Source organism: Aplidium turbinatum, chromosome 10 (assembly GCF_918807975.1).
Source record: "Aplidium turbinatum chromosome 10, kaAplTurb1.1, whole genome shotgun sequence".
NCBI lineage: Eukaryota > Metazoa > Chordata > Ascidiacea > Aplousobranchia > Polyclinidae > Aplidium > Aplidium turbinatum.
Genome location: NC_137481.1, coordinates 25,599,228 through 25,620,296, shown reverse-complemented (window position 1 = coordinate 25,620,296; position 21,069 = coordinate 25,599,228). Strand labels below are relative to the sequence as shown.

General features: G+C 39.7%; 1 protein-coding gene across 2 annotated transcripts in view; it reads right to left on the bottom strand.

The window, feature by feature from the left end:
* The window catches only part of LOC145778016 (C2 domain-containing protein 5-like), a 62,176-nt gene that overhangs the window by 29,738 nt on the left and 11,369 nt on the right, over positions 1 to 21,069 (bottom strand). For both annotated transcript variants that reach the window (XM_082589400.1, XM_082589402.1), the window contains 9 exons: positions 20,274 to 20,360; positions 16,476 to 16,647; positions 14,401 to 14,496; positions 8,382 to 8,566; positions 7,861 to 8,003; positions 7,415 to 7,448; positions 3,340 to 3,448; positions 933 to 1,047; positions 2 to 78 (listed from right to left, as the gene is read on the bottom strand). In XM_082589400.1, the coding sequence (XP_082445526.1) occupies positions 2 to 78; positions 933 to 1,047; positions 3,340 to 3,448; positions 7,415 to 7,448; positions 7,861 to 8,003; positions 8,382 to 8,566; positions 14,401 to 14,496; positions 16,476 to 16,647; positions 20,274 to 20,360 (1,018 nt within the window). The remainder of the gene's footprint in view (position 1; positions 79 to 932; positions 1,048 to 3,339; positions 3,449 to 7,414; positions 7,449 to 7,860; positions 8,004 to 8,381; positions 8,567 to 14,400; positions 14,497 to 16,475; positions 16,648 to 20,273; positions 20,361 to 21,069) is intronic.

Here is a 21,069-nt window from a genome sequence, read left to right as displayed (position 1 = left end):
CCTGACAAATCGCCTTCGAACAAGTCGCGATCGACATCAGCTGCTGATCCGTGGCCTGATAGCACAATGACGTCATCGCTGCAACAAATAAATGAATATGATTAACAAAAAAAGCCCCACGAGTTACATTGTAAAATCAGTTAATTTGTTTCAGTTAAATTGTAGTTACTTGCAATTAGAAAAAGCCGAGCAAAACACCAAGAATAGAATTTCCGCTCTCAATGGGCGAAACTATCACGCTTCATTCATTAACAAATCTTTCTATGTTTTAAATGTTGCACCCTAAATTGTGTCAAGCATGGCTGCTGTGTCCGGAATAGGACTCGGTAAGTTATAAACCGAGGAGTCGGAGTGATACATTTTTTGCCCGACTCCACAGCCCTTTCAAGGGGAACATAATTTTTAAAAAGCATCCTCTTGGGCTGGCGCCAGAGACAGGTCACACACGCAATCACTCAAGCAAGCGCCACAGAGCACAGATCGCAGCATCACCCTATTGTTTCTCTTTTGTTTTTGTCATCCTGCTGCATAGTGATGCTGCTGCCACAACTCTCTTTCGCCAATCCGTTCCCTTACCCTTAAGTTTCACTGAGGAGGTTGTTTGTTTCAATTTTTTTTGCTTAAGGCTTTTTTGAGCTTTAATCGAATTTGGTTATTATGGATAGCAGTGGTCGAATAATGCCAACTATACCGCCAGAAACAAATTAAAGCTGAATTCAAGACCCAGTGTTCGGAAGATTCATTTCCAAGAGCCCTTCATTTTAGCTTCAATGATGAAGTTAAATCATCGTTTCGATGAACTGTCAGGTAACGGTTCAACAACCAGGTGTGTGGGCAAGAATCGAACCCTGGTTGGCGCATGGAAACCGCTTGCACCGTCGCAAGTCAAACAGATTGCATTGTTGCCTCTTGCTCGGGTAGGGGTGACTTACCAAATGCTTGTGTGCTCTGTGTAACCGACCACAGCATTGCAGTTTAGGGTGAGGCAATGACCTTTGACCTCCTGCCTGATCTCGTTCCACCACAACTCGCGCGTCTCATGATCCTCTGGAAAGTAATAGAAGCTTTACTGAAGTCGCAATGACAACCGTTATTGAGTGCACATATTATTCAACAAATATATGTCTCAAGTTATAATCTTCAAGAATTTTATCACAAAACTGGAATAATGAAGTTTCTAAGGGAAACCCCTCCACTGGAAGCTCATTCAATCGATGTTGGGCGCTGCAAACAATAGCAAAAAAAGCAACGTCTTTCGGGGACGTTGTCCAGTGCCACCTAGATGTGATCAATTAACAGCTAAATCCTGCCGTATGCGGCCTACGGTTAGGTTTTGTGCAGTACTTAGCAAATTGTATATGTCATATTTTCCCTAGCAACATTCGCAAACGTGTAAACGCAGCTACGTTTTACATACAGTAAATGCATTGTATTAGTCAAGCAGTAAATATGTTGTAGGCCGGCAGTGTCGAAGTGCAGATCAATCACGATACTGTTGACTGTTGTATAAAATTACAATAGTTTTTCATACTTTGTAACGACACAAACCTACATCACTGCTCGGTCTTGTAGCAAGCATAGTGTTATAAATGTAAAACGTCCGATACTCTCTTCTGATAGGTTGCATTTAATTGATCTTGCGTTGCTCGGTGCAAAGTCGACGTGTTTGCTTCTGGCATGATTCGTGACGTCCTTGTTAACGTTTCCGAATTGTTCCGAATTTCAAAATTGTCATATTTCTATTGCTATAAGAGGAATGTTTTCTCAAAGATGATCAGAAAAAAGTTGCAGATAAAAAACTGATTTTTAAGCATTTTTGGACCCAATTTCATCACAAAATCATGAAATTGCTGAGGGGTTGTGAACTAGAAAGTTGTGTAAAACTTTTTTGATTTATTGGTAACATGTTTCTACTGATTCTGAATGTTTTCCGTCATGTCTTGAAGCCACTGAGAAACAACAGATTTTGAAGAGTTGGGCCTAGCCTAGCCTACAGCTCAACCTGTAGCCCAGTCTACATTCTGACATTTTAAGATAGTACCTACACTTACAAAAACAGTGCATTCATCATACAATCAAGGAATAAAACAGAAAGTTTGAAGTTGTTTATAATGTGTAAAGTATATTTCAAATGTTGTTCTATCTTACATTTAGTTTTTGTTTTAGCAGGTTAATAATTTGTGTCACTTTGTGTTATGTGCGTCACGATATACCATTCAGACATGAGCCAAGCCTATACCGGTCAGCTAATGTCTCATTATTTACTTATTTATTCATTGGTTTGGCTAGCTACATCACCAACCAAGTGCATTTGTACTGATTTGTACTTGTACTTGGTTAAGATTTACTTCGAATTTTCAAGGCCCAGTATTGTGGCGTCATATTTCCTTCAAAATGTTTCATTATTTCGTTACGCTCTTTTTTCGTTCCTTACATCTTGTTGCTTTTTATTCATTACAGGCAATAAGAGCATACTACGTTTAAGTCTTAGATTTTGAAATTATATTTTGTAAATGAACAGCAGGGGATACAGCATGCAGCACTGCTCAAGCATACAATGCAGATGTTACTGGTCCAACTACTTGCTGGTAATTTTTTGGATATGGGACTGCTTTATTGCTGTAAGATGTGGTAAGTTAGAGCTCGCATAGTCTGAACCTAAAAATCAGTTTTTTGCATGTAACTTTTTTCTGATAATTTTTTAGAAAGCATTCCTCTTGAAGCAGATAGAAACATGGCAATTTTGAGGCTTTTGAACCAACAACCAACTTTTACTTCATGCGGTTCATGTTAGGCTACACAATTTTTTGGGAGGTGGAATGGAGCTTTCTAAAATTTTGAAGGGAGTAGGATACCTTTAAAGATAAATATTTTTTGCTCAAAAATCTTTTGGGGTGATTTGACATGATTTCCCACCTAGAAATGCCTATTACACTATAAGTAATGTCGGAACGCAATACCCTATTGGACCACCCTGTGAGAACACCAATAGAAACTTGCAGCAATCGGCCTCTGTGAACGGACATGTCAGTGGTTCAAACAAAGCACCTTCTACAAGCATCTTACACGAACGCAATTAAGTTTCAATAGCCATTAGTTTTAGAATAAACATTTCTTCAATCAATTACGCCGCTTAAAAATACAAAGGCATCTAATATGCATGGCGTTAAACAGACGGCAGACTACATGATCAACGACTGCATCGTTTTTGAGCATCAAACAAACAAGAATATGTTTCATGATGTCTAGCCACATCCAAATTGTGTGATACGTTGATTCATGTGGAAGATGAAATCCCTGCTCAGCCGCATCAGGGGCAGCCATTTTTGAAAGCCTCACCTTGGTTGTGTACTTTCTCCAGGAGCTTGACGGAACGCGCGCACACAACCATGGATAGACGACGCAACGCCGCTCCAGGGAGGGAGGTCAATGTGTAGAAAGGAACCTCCTGTACAACAATATATATTAAAACTTATGCTCGGTGGTCAAAAGTTTAATTAACTGGACAGAAAGCGCATTTGACAGGTGGATAGACACAGCTGGAGAAAACTAGAGAAAAGAAATTCTCCAAAAGGCAAATTGTTTTCATTCTCTCGTCCTCAATGGCAAAACTAAATCAGTTCTTTTCAGCTTCGTTCAGGGAAGGGGGAATATTATTTAGGGTTGCCAGTTTTGAGTTGAAACGACGAAAACGACTCCATATTTTGAGAAATTATGATATGAAAGTAATAGAAATTAACAACCACTGGTTTTTACTGCCGTAGTTTCAAACACACATAAACGATAATTTTTCTTGTAAAATTTTATAGCGTCTGGCAACACTACTCTAAAACCACTGTAATGATGATTTTTCATGATGTCTAACATTATGCATTCTTCTGTTTTTTTTTCAGTAAAAATGTTGAGTGAAAAAGTGAAGTCCATATAATTGGAAGATTTAGTGTTAAGTTGCTAGGATATAAATAGCTTCTGTCACTCATCACTATGCCGAGTTTGTGTTTGAATCAGAGTTGAATCAATTACGGTACAACAGAGATTTTTTGTTGTTGCAGTAAGTTATAATTCAGTGCTGTCCCTGTTACCAAGGGTGGCTGAATCCATCTCCACGTACCACAATCGCCTTTACACACTGCACCCACATTGACCTGTCTAAAATAGGGGTTTTCAACCTTTTTTGAGCCGCGACCCCCTTAGAGCAATCAAAGTAGCCTCGCGACTCCTCATAAAAATATTTAACAAAAGCATATTAAATGCGAAATTTAACCAAATTTGAATCATGCCTAACGTCTTTTCGCGATGTTATTACCCTACGACTTTTATCACATTTCCTTCAATTCAATTATTATTTCCTTTTCCTATCAAGCTTGGCTAGATTATCGGTGGCTTAGTGGTTAGTGCGCCCGCCTCTGAATCGGTAGGCATGGGTTCGATACCTTGTCGGGTCATACCAAAGAATTTTTAAAAATGGTACTGAATCTAATTCCTGCTTGGAACTGAGCAATGGAATGGATTCGGGTAATAATGTACTCAGTTGCGCCTCTATACGGCTGCATTGACACTGTCTGCTTTGTAAAGCGCTGAGGAGCAACGCATTCTGCGATCGATACAGTGCTATATAAAAACTAACATTATTATTATTATTAAAAAGTAATAAATATAAGCTAGATTTTCATCGATTGAAATTATTGCAATCTTTTATGTATTTATTGAAATCAGCTTGAGATGGTTGGTGCTGCATTTTTTTGAACAAGCTTGTCAATGCGTGGAACTGTTGCTGAAAAAACTTTTAAACAAAATAGCTTACACACTGAATTATTTCAATGCCATTGGAAACGATACTGACAAATCCATATTTGACACAGGATTCCAAATAACCTTGTTGTTTTCCATAACGTGGATACTGTTAAACTTTAGTCTGCACAAAACAACGTAGCCTACAAGAACTTGGTGAAAATTATTAAATGCTTTTCTATTGTTAAAGCCATTGCAACGTATAAAAGCCTAAACAATAGTATAACCTTAGGTCGAGGAATGGTTGATTGCAAAAAAAAAAAACAGCTTTCAATCTTCTCTGGCAAAAAGAATTGATAACGATACATTAAATTTTGAGGTCTCGCAACCCCCGAAAAAAAAGGCCAACCTACGGGTTGAAAAAACCCTAGTCTAAAGCGTCCTCTTTTGTCGAGCTGGCCTTACGGCTTTCCTCCTCAACCTGCCATTCCAGGTTTTCTACTAGTCTCCTCTCGCAACTCCAGCGTTCTTCTCAAAGCTCCAAACCCTTCTCAGAACATTCGCATATCATCTTACTGTACTTGTAATTTCAAACAAATTGGTCTCTGACAAAGCCTTTCAAAGGTTATTCCTGGCAATTTCACATACTTGTATGTAGAATCTTTGAACCACCGATGTAGGGCCGGCTACTGAGTGAAGTTTCCATCGCCTGCAAGCTATTTTATCCACTAGGTGCCGCTGAATGGAGAGCAGTCCTGAAATGCGTTGCTCAAATGCGGACCCTGAGCCAAATCAGCGCCGCTTAATCGTAAGTCGGGCGCTTAGCCACTGAGCTAACAAGACGGACAAAACTACAACTACATTTGGCAATACAATAGATTGAGTTTCGCTTTCAGCAGCATGATCATTGTTTACTTCACAAATGTAGATACAAACGGCCTGTTTTGGCTAAAACAAGTCGTTTGTATCTACATTTGTGAAGTCCATTTTGTAAGTTCAGTATTTTTTATTATTTATTAACATTTTGTCAGTCGCACACATGGTATCAGCACTTTTGTTTAGCCGCTTGTTTGGGTTCAAAAGGGACTTCTACATTGCAACCTAATCTTTATCAAATGCAATTCTACAGGTTATTGACAAAATCAAACTGTAAAAAATCATCAACGAACATAAATATTGCAACCTTAACTTTTGTATTTTAAATACCACGTCTAAATTATTACATGTCCAAGTAATTGTAATTTGAAAATTTCAGAACAATGTAATTGTAGTGTAATTTAAAAAATGGTGTAGTTGTAATTTGTAATGCAATTGTGAGAAAACTACGTAATTGATCCAACTCTGGCTCGATTTATATTCTCTTTTATGGTTAACAATAAAGAAGTGAAAGTGATGACGCAGCTGTAGCCATAGTTTAACATACATGATGAGAAGCCAGGATAAGTTTACTATAATTTTTGTTTCCTCCTTAAAGCATAAGCTATTGCTGTAAAGATCAGTGGTTCTCTAAGTAGGCGACAGCCCACTGGAGATGATTTTAAAAATTGATGGGGAAAAAAAGATCATCATCATCCAAGTCGGTTTTGTCCCCACTTGAGGGGGTGTCAGATTCTTTCCTTGCAGCGATTGCCTTCACTCCTATTCTCCATCTCATTCTATCTATCCCATCTTCTTATTATAGTCCGATTTTGTCTGCCTCATTCTTCACCTGATCTTTCCATGTTTTTTTTCGACGTCCCCGTTTCCTCTTCCCATCTACCTTCAAAGTCAATGGCTTTTTGAAGAAAACTTCCTTCCTTCCTCCTTAGTACATGCCCATACCATCTTACTCCGTTTTCCCCGGCATGTTGTTCAATAGTCTCCCACATCTCTAGCATATCCATCAGTTCTCCAGTTTTTTCTCCCTTCTAATTTTTACTCCACACATTGCTCTCACCATTGCCCTTTCCATTCTTCTCAAAATAGCCATTTTACTCTCTCTTAATATCTAATTTATCTATGTTTCGCTGCTGTACAATTATGCAGGCAGCACACAACTCCGATAGACTTCCCTTTCATTTTAATGAAAACTTTTTTCTGCATAACTATTCCCTGAACTTTGCCCAACCAGCCTTGTCCTTCCTGTCACAGCTGCTTCGCATCCACCGCTGCCATTTATTTGATCACCCAAATAATAGAAGTTGGTCACTGTTTCAATTCCATACAGAAATTTTCTTTGCAATCCTCAACTTATTTTTTTCCGTTATCACATTTCCCACAAATAAAACACTTTGCCAGTCTTGCTGTAGGTCTCCTCGTATTGACATATCTTGCATGTACTCACTTCTTATACACCTTGTAATGCAACGAACTTCTCATCACTTTCTTTCCACATATTGTACATGAGTGGACTTTGCTCTTTACAACTGAACTATACCTTCTGCTTACTCACCATCACTTTCGTTTTTTCAGATTTACCTTCATACCCTTTGTCTCAAATCTTTCTTTCCATTTTGCAAACTTTTTTTCAGTCCCTCCATACTATCACTGGTCAAGACCAGGTCATCCTTCCGCCCTACGGTCAAAAGAGGGAAACTTATGCATTAAACTCTAAAGGTATAATCGATGCTCAATGCTCATGCATCATTTTGTGCGTACAATCGCCACTGTTAAAATTTTTAGACAATCTTTCAAACGAGGTTACCTTTGTCGCTCCACAGCCTTCTGATGTTGGAGCTCTGAAATATAAAAAGTTAATTGGGAAATAAAGTTATGCTTCGGATACAACAAACAGGGATGGTATAATAAAAAAAAAACGAAATGGGAATGGCAAGGTCTTATCACCTTTAAAAAGATGCAAAGATTTCAGACAATGTTAAACAAATGCACTGTCACCAACTGCAAAAGTATTCCCACTTAGAATTTAGTGAACACTTACACACAGTATTCTATACGGTAACAAAAACGATCTGTCTAGTGTCTATTCTGTTCAGCTTTTTCATCGGCCAAGAAAAACAAGTTTAAGGTCGGCAAGCTTATATTCGAAACAGCTAAAAACTGATCAAGCACATGCAGCCTGAAGAATTTTGCGTAAACATTGAAATAACAAAACTGTTTCTAGGTGAATAAAGCCATAAAGCAGCGACGCACAGCGTGGACGGTCGTTTGCGCAGAATGATCGGTGCGTCTATGGTGACGGCAGTTCCGATGCCTCGAACAACGATCCCAGATTCCCCCTCGATGTCATAAGACTGTTGGAACCCAATCACGGCGTTTCCTCCCATCAGCTCCACCTGCAAAACGATGGAATGTTGCAATTAATCGAGGGAAGTTTCTATAAACTTCATGTCCTGCAAAAAACAACAACAATGCAAAATACAAAATCAACCACGTATCAATAATGCAACAGATATACGTTAATTGTTTCCACGCAAATCTACATAACAACAAAAGACGCCGCAGTTTGATTGCTAATGCACGAAATGATTTTTGCCAGTAATGACGTTAAAGCGGATGCGACCATCGTAGCAGGAAAACTAAATTCGAGGACGTTGTCGTTTGGTACCAGGTTTACTCTAAGATGCTTTCCTAGGTTTGCAGCAGTCAGACGCGCATTTGCCAACTGTTGATGCGGCAATTGCGGCATCACTATGGAGGTGAGGAAAGCTCACCTTGCTACCAATCCTCCGCTGGAGTTCCCCAGACATTTTCGAGAATAGTCGCTGTCTTGCCTCGTTGGAAGCACGGGGGGTCCGTAGCTTCTCTATCCACTTGTACTCCGGATCTTCTTCCACCAAGAGATCATGGACGAACCCATGCACGCACAGAATGCGATAACATTCCGGGATGCGGCTACCTGCATGCGGATCAGCATGATTTAAACTGGTGGATGATGAAATGAAACCAGGATTTTATACATGTAGAAACAATAAACACGAATGACATGGGAAAGAATCGACATTAGTCGGTTTGTTGGACGTAATCTATTGGTTTGTTGTTATTGATTGCGATTGATCTGGCTGCAAATGCTGAGATTTTCTATGCTGGTCAGCCATAGAATCGCTCTTTAAAATATAATTATGTACTAGTTTTGTTACATCACCTTTCCATGGAGGCAATATCGATCTCTGCTTTTAAATTGAACACATTCCAATGTGTTTGTTGCACATAAGATACAAACTTTCAGGCTACTTTCAACAGGCTCTATCATGGCCCACTCGTATTTAGTTGGTGCAGCAATTCTTGGCTTGTAATTACACAATCACATGCACTAATCACATTTAATGCATCAAATATAGTTGTTAGTTTCTAAAGCCTGTTTCACCCTACAAGAGATCATCAGAAGGTCCTTATTCCAATAGATTCTATTTGAATAAGGACCTTCTGATGGGGTCTGCTACTATTCGGTGAGTCCGATTCGGTGAGTTCCTAACCTCTAACCCCTAACCCTAAAACGGCAATTATAATTAGGTTACGGTACCCGACAATTAAAAAAAAAAATTGAAAAAATCCCCCGTTAAGGGATTGGACTCACCGAATCGGACTCACCGAAACGGGCCATTCCGCTTCTGATGATCCCCCTTTTACGGTGAAACAAGCTTTTATTCACCTAATCAGCGATATTAGGCATCCATTGCTTCAACAGTGGATTAAAAAGTAAAACGGTTTTGGTGCCCAAAAAAACTAACAAAATGCATGTAATGTAATACACCGAAGTCAACATTGCTCACTCAAATGTCCTAGTTAATTTACAGTTAAATTGATAACTTTCGGTATTAGGCTATGGAGATAGGCCTCAGTGAAACGAGCCTTGAAAATACTACAGTATTAGGAAAAGCGAAGGTGGGAACATCTCAGATTTTTGAAGTTCTAACCTACTGAAAGGCTACACTGGCATACGAGGTTATACAATTATACATAGAGGTATCGGCCAAATTTTGCGGATACCGATACCCAACAAATAGCGGATATCATCGATACCGATATATCGGAACATCACTACATACAATCATACCAATAATTATTTAATTTCAGACATTTACAGCTAAATCATTTACAGCTATGGGTTAATAAACTTACTGGAATGTATATTCAACCGTTATCAAGGAAGCCGCATACACTAATATTCCTAAGATGGACCAGAGCAAGAAAACTTCAACTTATTGGTTCAATTCTGAAATAAGGAATTTAATGGACAAACGTCGTAAATTGAAACAGGATCCAATACAATATCGTTTAGTAAACCTTGAAATTAAAAAAGAATGTCATAAAGCTAAAGAAAAATGGCTTGAAGAAAAATGTCTAGAAATTGAGAAACTTCGACTTGATGGGAAACACATGTTCAAAAAGATAAACGAGCTTGTAGGCAAAAAATCAGCACCAACATCGAAGTGTATCAGAGCGGCAAATGGAGACATCCTTCATGACCCAAAAGATGTAACTCAGAGATGGGAGGAATATATACAGGACCTCTTTCGGGATGCAAGCAGAAGCAAGCTTACTGAAGATGCATCTCGAGATGTGACAGGTCCACCGATCTTGAAAGCCGAAGTTATGTGGGCTCTGCATCAAATGAAAACAGGAAAAGCAGCTGGGCCAGATGAAATTTGTGTGGAAATGCTTAAAGCTCTAGACGAAGAAGGAATAGACATCATATGGAAGCTCTTAGACAGAATATATGAAAGTGGTGTGATTCCTGAGGACATGTTGAAATCAGTATTCATTGCACTACCCAAAGTTCCAGGAACACTTGATTGCGACAAACATCGCACTATTAGTCTGATCTCACACACTGTGAAATTGCTGCTAAAGATCATCCTCCAACGCTTAAGAAGGCAATTGCTTCCAGAAATAGGGGGCAATCAATTTGGCTTCATGAAAGACAGGGGAACAACCAACGCAATCTTCACGATGAGAATGCTTGGTGAAAGAGCAATCGAAGTCCAGCAAGACCTATATCTAGCATTTGTAGATTTTAAAAAAGCCTTCGATAAAGTTCGTCACGAACAGCTTTTTGAGATGCTGAACAACATTAACGTTGATCACAAGGACCTGCGCATAATTAAGAATGTGTATTACCAACAACAAGCTGCAGTTCGCCTACCTGAAGGTCTGTCTAGATATTTTGAAATTCAACGTGGGGTCAGACAAGGCTGTGTGATGTCACCAGATCTGTTTAACTTGTATAGTGAAATGATTCTCAGAGAAATAGAAGGTATTGATGAGGGAGTTTTAGTGAACGGCATCTCATTAAACAATATTCGCTATGCTGATGACATTGTGCTCATAGCGACATCCCCGGATGGTTTACAAACACTAATTAACAAAACTTCAGACATCAGTGCAAAATATGGAATTGAAATTAATGACAAAAAAACAAAATGCATGACTATCTCCAAACAAAGTCCTGAACCCCACTTTGTACTTCACCAGGGAGGCAACACAATTGAACAAGTGTCTTCTTTCAACTATCTTGGTTCTCTCTTAACAGCGGATGCACGATGTAAGAAAGAGATACGAAGAAGAATAGGCCTAGCTAAAGACGCTTTTAATAGACTACGACCTATTCTATTGGATCGCAAGCTTTCTATTCTTCTGAAGGTGCGACTTCTCAAAGTGTTAGTGTGGTCTGTTCTCCAGTATGGTTGTGAAACATGGACTTTCAACACAGAAACTAGGCGTAACATTGAAGCAGCAGAAATGTGGTTTTACAGAAGAATGCTCAGGATTTCATATACTGATCACATCACAAATGCAGAAGTTTTGAACCAAGTACATCAAGATAAGGAACTATTGAACAACATAACTCAAAGGCAACTCAAATTTCTCGGTCACATTATCAGAAAGGAAGATTTCGAAAATCTCTGTCTAAGCGGCCGCCTTCTCGGGAAACGTGCTCGTGGCAGACAAAGAACAACATTTATATCCAATTTCAATACATCAATCAGCCAACCAAGAACACTTTGGGACACTGCGCGACAAAGGGAACACTGGAAAAATTTACGAACTGAGCATCTAGTTCATCAAAGGCCGCATCGGCTATGATACTGTTGACAGCTAAATCCTAGACAAGCAAAATGCAAGCAATGTACGATGTACAAATCTGTGACAATGAGATATGTATTTTGAAGTAAATAAGTAACAGCAGTAGCAGCGACCTAGGCTGTCAACTAGGGTGTCCCACTTTTAGGCGACTTTTCAGGAAAATTAGGTTCGGGTCAAATTCTGACTGGATTTTCGTCACTGATTTCAAAAATGACGTTATTTTTTCATTATGACGTCATCTTGATGCGCCAGCTAGCGGATTTTTGCTATTTTGGCCTTATCACGAATATGGTAAGAGCTAGAGAGTTGGAACTTGCGCCAAAATGACCGGAAGGGACGATTTCCTATTTGTTGTCAATACAATAAGAAACGCTAACTGCAACAGAAAAGGAGTTATTTTGAAAAAACATGTTTTTGGACAAAAAAATGAGAAACATGGCAATTTTGCTACAGTGACGCTTTTATTTCGATTAAGTTGCTGTGCTGCGCCACTTTGTTTGACAATTAAGTACAGTGGTACTTGCTACTTGGTAGTAGTCTACTAGCATATTGTATTTACAATTGATTATATACCTCAGCATTGATTTTTGCATGCATGTTGCAATTACTAATACTAGCTAACGTTAAACCCTTGATCATTTAGTTCAAAGACCTATCAAACAAAACCACCATTCAACAACACAACACAGTTCAATGAGATTATTTATCACACCATACTGTGCAAAGCAGCACAAATGTGCAAGTCTATTTTGGCCAAATCATCTTGGTCATCTCGAATCAAGCCGTTCACAACGCGTTTCAGTCTTCCAATGAAGCGCTCTGTTGTTGTTGTCGATCATACACCAAAACACTGATGGAGATGAAAAACATGCAATGCATGGAGCCATCTTACTTTCTTCGGAGAAAAACTCACTTAAGTTGCCACGCTTCAAAAGCGTCTGCTCGATATCAGCGTTCTTGGAAAAATTTTCTGTCTTACCGCATCAGCAGCAAAAGGTGGAACTTCAGCATGGGAACTTAAAGCAACGTTTTTAGTGCTCAACCATTGGTATGCATGCTTAACGATGTATCAGAACAGCGTTGAAGACTGGTTCATCAACATATTTATCTGCAAGTAATAAATCTCTTGTGAACAGTACAATTGAGGGACCTTCAGCAGCGGAAGGTTTAAGATGAATGACTAAAGTTGCTGGCAAATAAACACAAATAATGAAAGAAACCATACGTTGAAGTTTACGAATATCCTGAGGCTCTACACAATACCCAAAAATCAGCATTCTTAAGTAACCACTCGCTGTTGTTATCCAATGCGCATGGGACACGCTTTCTTGACGATAAAAAAGTAGGGCTTCAAATTTCCTGGAACATCCATCAATAAATGAGCTGCCAGAGCAAGAAGACACATATGGTCGCTTCGAAAAGATGAGTCTTTAGCTTCTTTCTTGTGCTCAGAAAACCATAAGATCTTGGCTTTTAAACGATTTGCGGCTATATCTGTGATGGGAACTTTACAATCTTGTCGGATTTTCAGATGTTGAGGCTTAGGTTTTGGTATTTTCTTAATTCTGTTCATCAAACCACCATCTGCCAGACAAAATTTATGAATCTTGTTTGCAAAATATCCCAAACAATAAATGATGCAACATTGCATCATTTTTATTTTAGGATCTACTGTTTATGACATAACAATCGAAATAAAAGCGTCACTATATTCTATTGTTAAGCTAGTACCACTGTACTTAATTTTTAAACAACGTGGCGCAGCTTAACAATCGAAATAAAAGCATCACTGTAGCAAAACCCAAGCAAAATTGCCGTGTTTCACTTTTTTGTCCAAAAACATGTTTTTTTTAAAATAACTCCTTTTCTGTTGCAGTTAGCGTTTCATATTGTATTGACAACAAATAGGAAATCGTCCCTTCCGGTCATTTTGGCGCAAGTTCCAACTCTCTAGCTCTTACCATATTCGTGATAAGGCCAAAATAGCAAAAATCCGCTAGCTGGCGCATCAAGATGACGTCATAATGAAAAAATAACGTCATTTTTGAAATCAGTGACGAAAATCCAGTCAGAATTTGACCCGAACCTAATTTTCCTGAAAAGTCGCCTAAAAGTGGGACACCCTACTGCCAACCGTATAAACAGTCAAAGTACTAGATATTATTTGATCATGAGTGGTTTTCTTCATAGTTTATCAATTTAGGTTCATTCGCAAAATAAGGTAAAGGAGAATTGTTAAAAACGGGACCATTTTAATTAAATAATCAGCATACAAAGCCAAAACTAATAGCAATGCATGCAGTTTTGCATTTAAGCAGAATTAATTTTTCATTCAGGCACGTTTTAAACCTTTCAAGATTTTGCCATCTTTTCCCGTTTGTTAACGTGCTGGTAGGTTTATATCGATTTTTGTAGTTAGTATCTTTTTCGTCCCGGACGCGTTAACGACGAAAAATAAAATGATTGATTGATTGATTAATTGTTTAGAAGGCAGTGTGATGTCATGGCTTTGGTTACCTATTGGAAGAACATCTGTTATGTTGCACACACTGCTGCTAGCTACAAATCTTTGAAAATCATTGAACAAAAAAGCATGCATTACAGCACTTGCTAGTTCGCTGGTAGTTAAGTGCAAGATGAACAAACCACATATGAACTTGAGACCGCATGAGGATTGTTTGAATTGATTGAAATCAATGAACGACTCCAACTTCGCCACCAACAATAACTCGCCTCTGATACCTGAGCATCAATAACAGAAAATTATTTGTAAAATCAATTCATCGAGTGTAGACAATAGACATATATGCCGTCGACTAGGTGTTCTTCACATACTGTAACTTGGACGGTGACATGGTCACTACTAATCAGTTTTCCTGTTGTTTTAGAGATAACCAAACTAGCAGGCTGCTAAGATCAATTCTACATCTAAATGTCCCAAAACCAGCAAACTGATTATGTGAAACTTTAGCTTTTATAAGTAATAAATCAAATTTAAAATACACCAACGCCATAAGGAAAAGTTGTAGCAATTGTAGCATCAAAAGAAGTAATAGAGCAATATCTTTGATCCTGAAGTCCATTATGATGCTAATTTACATCAACAATGTTAACAAGTGTGTGGCATTGAAAGGGAGACTTAAGTTAGGCTGTTTGGCGGAAAAACTTTAAGGTCAATGAGCAATTAGGGTGGTTCAAAAAAGTGCCAAGCTTGTCATCATTGCTGTTTTAGTTGTCATCAACACGATCATCAAACAGCGCTAACAGAGAAACTAATGCTAACAGATACTCAGAAAAATATCACAAGTGACGATGGAGAGCCTTCAGAGGTGCTTTCTTGATATAACATATTGGGTGGTGGTGAAGGAGGTCGAGAAGTTTCAAGTCGTTGTTGGGAGCTCTTGTAGCTAATGGAGCCTCGTGCCAGTACCTTGCATAAACAAGAGCCACAAGTAGACAAAACTGGGATAAACCAGTGATCTCTCTAGTGGTTAGTTTGAAGTTTGAACTGGGCCCGGAACAGAAATATCTTTAGAGAGTAGATGGACTTTGTCATCCACCTTGCATTGTGCATTGCAAGTTTTGCCTGTGAATATCTTTGAACAGAAGAATATTGAAAAAAATGATGTTTTATGCATCCTGTGGTAAAAAAGTGAAAATCTGATTGACCTTCAAACGACCTCCAATCAGTCTAATTTTTTGCAAGGGCACTTCTATGGGGAAATGGCAGATTTTAAGCCTTGTGGAGGAAGCGGAATGGCCCGTTTCGGCTAGTTCCCTATTCGGTACAGTTTTGAATTGTATTTTGTATTTTATTCCACAATATCGTTTCTTTTGCATTCCGACAAAGAAAAATAAATTGAAATGAAATTTAGCGCAAAATGTTTGAAGTATTAAATTGAAATGTTTGCCCACATAAAATCGACATGTATCCTACGTCACCGTCTGTATGCAAACTTAGAATATATTAGAATCCTCAACTATAACAAAATTCCAAATCCAACGACGACTTCTGTTTATTTAGAGAATGTTGTATTTTATTCCACAATATCGTTTCTTTTGCATTCTTGCATTTTTTCCAGTGTTTACCTTTGAGTGCCTTCCCTTACGGCAAAATGACGAATTTTGTTGTCTAGGTTCGTTCAAAATACGGTAAGTGTTTTACATCAAAACAACATTTTTCATGATTAACAATAGAGGTTAATGAGATAAAGTCTCAGTGAAAACGTGACAACAAAAAAAAGACAGTTGCCAAATAGCGTTTGACATAAAAGATGAAGTTAAAACCTAAGTGGCAGTTTAGAATAAACCTGGGTTTCGGCGTAGCATGTCTTAGTTGTCATTGAAGTTGACCATTTAAATGCTTGCATATGTTCGCAGGTCGTCCGTCTAAAAAGATTGTAGCTGAGTAGTGAATAGGGCACTAGCCGAATCAGACTAGTCGAATAGTAGCAGACCCGTGGTAGAAGATTACAAGAAACTTGTATTTTTTGAACCACTCTAATGTATGTATTAGATGTTATCAAAGTCTTCACTCCAAAGTCAGCAAGGGAGTGTATTATAATTGTTACATTAAAAGCAAGGGGGCCAGATATATCTTGCCTCTCTGTCTCAGACCAGAGGGGACGCTGCCCCTACATAATTAACGCCTATGCCTCGGAACATATCTTGCACTACAAACAGTTATTAGGTTGTCTAACATTAATTGCTATCAAACCAACCATGCATTGTGTCAAAGATTGGAAACCATCCACCAAGGTGATGCGACGATTCAGGATCGAGAAGAGGATCTACATCAATATATACCTTTCCTATGACATCATGGGAGCTGTACGTATCATGGTCGAGGACTCTCACTTGCAGAGGCTCATCTTGGAGGAGCTCATCATCAACCTGAGATCATGTGCAGTGCATGAAATAATTACAGCGCAACAATTCTATTTGATAAGCTGGTTTCGAGTAAACATTAATTGAAGAAGTAAAAATGAAAAGTACCTAACACCAAAGTCACAAAATGTCGATTTTTAGCGAAGCACGTCTTTTAGGTGTAGACAGTTGGGTGCCTGCCAAATAGGTGCGCACACTGTGGTGTCAGGATGTTTAGGTGTGTCGCCTGGACATTTAGGTGCTGTTCCCAGTAAAGTCTATTTCATTAGGTGCTTGTAATACACAGACAGGAGTGTACGCAGAATTTTCTCAAGGGAGGGGGGCATTCAAAATGCTTTTCAAATCGAAAACAAATTAAAAGAACGCCCATTTGCTAATTACAACCAGTAAGTAATATTGTAGTCTACAAGACGAGCCTACCATACGCAGCTTGCATTGACGATATTTTGTAAACAAACAATATGATACAACACCCTTGACGTCTCGAATAAAATGTATTACGCAGACAAAGTAATAGACTTACTCAACCCAGTGAACCACGCGTATTATGCCGTATTAAGGGTACGTTCAGTGGTGTACACTGTACGCACACACAGGATTTTGTTACTGGAGGAGGAGCAATCGATATAATTTGACATTGTTGATTAAGAGCAGCTTAATGTTACTTTAAAGTCTGACCAAGGTTTAAGGGCCTGTCTTTAAGGTTGAAGGTTGTCTCTAAAACTTGCAATTGCATCACTCATGAAATACAAAAAACTGAACACAGTGAACAGGGAAAAGAATGAAATAGGAAGCTAGGTTGAATACAAAATACTTAAACATAAGGTACCGTAGTTAAAAAATAGCGTTGGCTTCGGAAGTGGTAAATACGGCCTTACGTGTTTAAAGCTGTTAAATATCGAGCTTCCGTTGAAGCTCGATATCTGTTGTTGAAGTTCATTTCTAGTTAAGTCAAATAATAACTACACTAACCATAAGCAAAAAACATTTCATATTCAGGGCTGCGATTTTTTCTTTCTTGTTGAACGACCAAAAATTCTGCGTTTGTTTGTCGAATAGTAATATGACATCACAAAAGTCAGATAAAGCGTTTGGCCGCGAATTACAGCACAAGTTGTGTGGATGTACTTCGAGTCACTTGTTTTTTTGCATGCTGGTTTGCAAAAGAAAAAAGCCCTTAGGCTATCGTCGCCATCTCTCAGTTTTTTTTCTTTTTTTAAGTTATTTTGGCGCATGTCAAGCGGCATTGTCGCCAAAAAAGGCAAAAATTGCAGCCCTGCGTATATTCAAGCGAAGAACTGTCACAGAATCAAGCATTTCTGATAAATGATTACGAGTGTAATTTGACGTAACCGAATAGCACCTAAATAACCGACACAGCCCCTATATATTCTGATGTCACACAGTGCGCAATGGCAAAAAAACATAGTTAATCACTAGGCCTAAACATGGGTCCCATACTTGATCCAAGTACCGGGGGATGAGAAGATAAGGTTCTCATTATACTAAGCCTTCGGCACTAACGAGAGTAGGGCGACTGCCAGAAAAACCAACAAAAATGTTTAAGTCGTCGTCTGAGCTTCTGGGGCCGAGGGTCTATCCTTTTACCACCCCAGATTCACGATGTTCCCGGACTACACTGGAAGGCTGCTAGAGAGCAGCCAGTCTTTAGTTTCATCATCCATGACGCGCAGACCTTCCACTTCGTTAGGTGGCTTGAAGATGGTGCAGTTATTGATGATGTGGTCTGCGGTCTGTTCCTCGGCATCACATTCACAGGAGGAGGAAGAGGCCATTCCCCATTGGTGCATGGTTGAGCGGAAAAGCCCGACGCCCATACGGAGACGGTTGAGGCGCACCCATGCCTGTCTCTGTAGTGTCAGGCCGATGGGACGTGGGTCGGCGTCGGGGATGAATGAATGGAGTCTAGTGGTGCCTGACCTCCAATCAGAATTCCATTTATGGTCTGCCCAAGTAGCCGCAGAGATGTCTTGTTCATCAGCTTCGTTGATCAGAAGCCGAGCGGCTGGCACGAATGGGTGTCTTGATTTCAGTCAGCGGGGTGCCCGTTTGGGAAGGCAGAGATCTTGTGGTGGAGAAGATGGTTAGGCTCCAGTGCCAGTCGACCGAGGGACAGAGTGGCTTCTTCGCGACGAAGCTCAGCAGGTTGGATGCCAGCGAGAATGGGGAGATTGTCCAATGGTGTGGGACGCAGGGTCTGCTACTATTCGGTGAGTCCGATTCGGTGAGTCTAATTCGGTGAGTTCCTAACCTCTAACCCCTAACCCTAAAACGGCATGATAATTAGGCTACGGTACCTGATAATTTAAAAAAAAAATGAAAAAATCTCCCGTTAAGGGATCAGACTCACCGAATCAGACTCACCGAATCGGACTCACCGAAACGGTCCATTCCGTGGGACGCAGGCATCCGGTCACTGAGCACAGGGCGCTGTTTATGGCAGTGTCGATGTTGTGGCAGTGAGCACTGCGGCACCAGACAGGTGCACAGTACTCTGCAGAAGAGTAGACAAGGGCTAAGGCTGCTATTCGCCGCAAAGTGTCAGCCCTCGCCCCCCAGCTAGAGCCTGCCAGGCGCTTCAGTAGTGCAGCGCTGGATGTCAGTTTCTTGCGCAGTGACACCAAATGGTGGCGGTATGTGAGCGATCTGTCTAGTGTCACCCCAAGATACCTTGGCTCAAGGCAGAAGGACAGAGGTTTTCCGTTGTTGTGGACATGTAGCTCACGATCAGCTTTCCGATTGAGTAGGTGGAAAGCTGCTGCCACAGTTTTGGTTTCGCTGAGTTTCAGTCGCCAGTTCTGGAGATAAGCTGAGATGGTTTGCATGTCCTGGCTCAAGGTGTCTTCTAGATTTTCCCCCGACTTTGTGGAGTGGAGAATTGCCAGATTGTCCGCATAAGCCTTTTTTGCGGAGACCGTGGTTGGCAGGTCGTGGGTGTAGATGTTGAAAAGAAGTGGAGCCAGGACCGATCCCTGTTGGACGCCGTTTTTCAGGCGTCTCAGTCTGCTTTGCCGTAGATTGCCGGTGGTGAGGGTGAAGCTTTGATTCCTGACAAGTTCCATAATCATATGGACCATATGTCGGTCAGGAAGCAGGAGAAGCAGCTTGTAAGTAAGGCCGCGATGCCATACAGTATCGTAGGCAGCTGTGAGATCTAGAAAGACAGCGCCGGCCTTCTTTTTTGCCTCAAAGCAGTCCTCGATGTCTTGGTCAACAGTGTGACCTGATCTACGGTGGATCTTCCACGCCGAAACCCAGCTTGCTCTTTTAGAAGGAGCGGGTCGATGATTGGGTTGACGCGGGCATAGATCAGCCTTTCGAGGATTTTGAAAGGAACGCATGACAAAGATTAACCTACTTAAACTAACACTAACATAGACCTAATAGACACAGCAAAAGACAGAGAATCTTGGAAACTTTTCATACAAGAGGCAGTCAATGCTTAAAATAAAAAACGACAATAAAAAATGAAGACCTATCAATAAACAGTAATCATCACTTTGAGTGTCTTGTGCTAAAATAGATCCAAATTATTTGAAGCCTGTAAAAACGTATTGAAGGTCAAGTGGTCTCGGCATAAAGTAGGCCTACTACAGCAGCATCACACAAACCTCAAACTTAAACCAATCCGAATTCCAGTGAGGGTTCAGTGACTTTGCATAAACTTCAGTTTTGTAAGTTGTCGACCCAAACTTCACCTGATGAAGTAAAAAATTCCGGCAATGTAATAAATCTCAAAAAATAACACAGTGAAAAAAGTGCTGCATGATTGAGAAAATGAAATATCTTTTGACAGGTGCCAGACCCACAGCAATGCTTGACATGAACAACTCAGTTACATGTCGTAATATAGGATGTGAATAAATCATGTCAAAATAAATTAGTTTGTATTGCAGGATTGAAATAATCAATACCCTACTTATCCTCAACAGAGAAGGTATGAAGCTCAATGAGGGTAGTTTTGTTCAATTGTGAAGCAGGTTTTCTTCGGAAACATAAATCTTTAAAATGATTATGCCCAACCCACAGTGATCTATTCTATACACACACACAGGCTTTGCCAAAGTGCAAACTAGAGGCCAATATAATTTCGATTTTGAACTCTAACCTAAATTTACTTTATATCCATTTGAAACGATAGTTTTAACTCGTAACAACTTCCGTCTACCTCAAAGTCATAACTATTCATGCGGTGTAGGCACCAGCCGCACCACGTTATACAAAAAGTATTTGTATTGAAAAACGAATTCAAAAGTTGGTGAAGTGGAAGTGACTGCAAGAGTAAGGTTTGGTTGGTTGAAATTCAGAGAGTGTCGCGGATGGATATAGCTAGCAGCTAAATCAACAGTATTCAAACAAGTTGAAGAGTTGATTATGCAAATGTTGACAGAGTTTAAAAAAAATCAC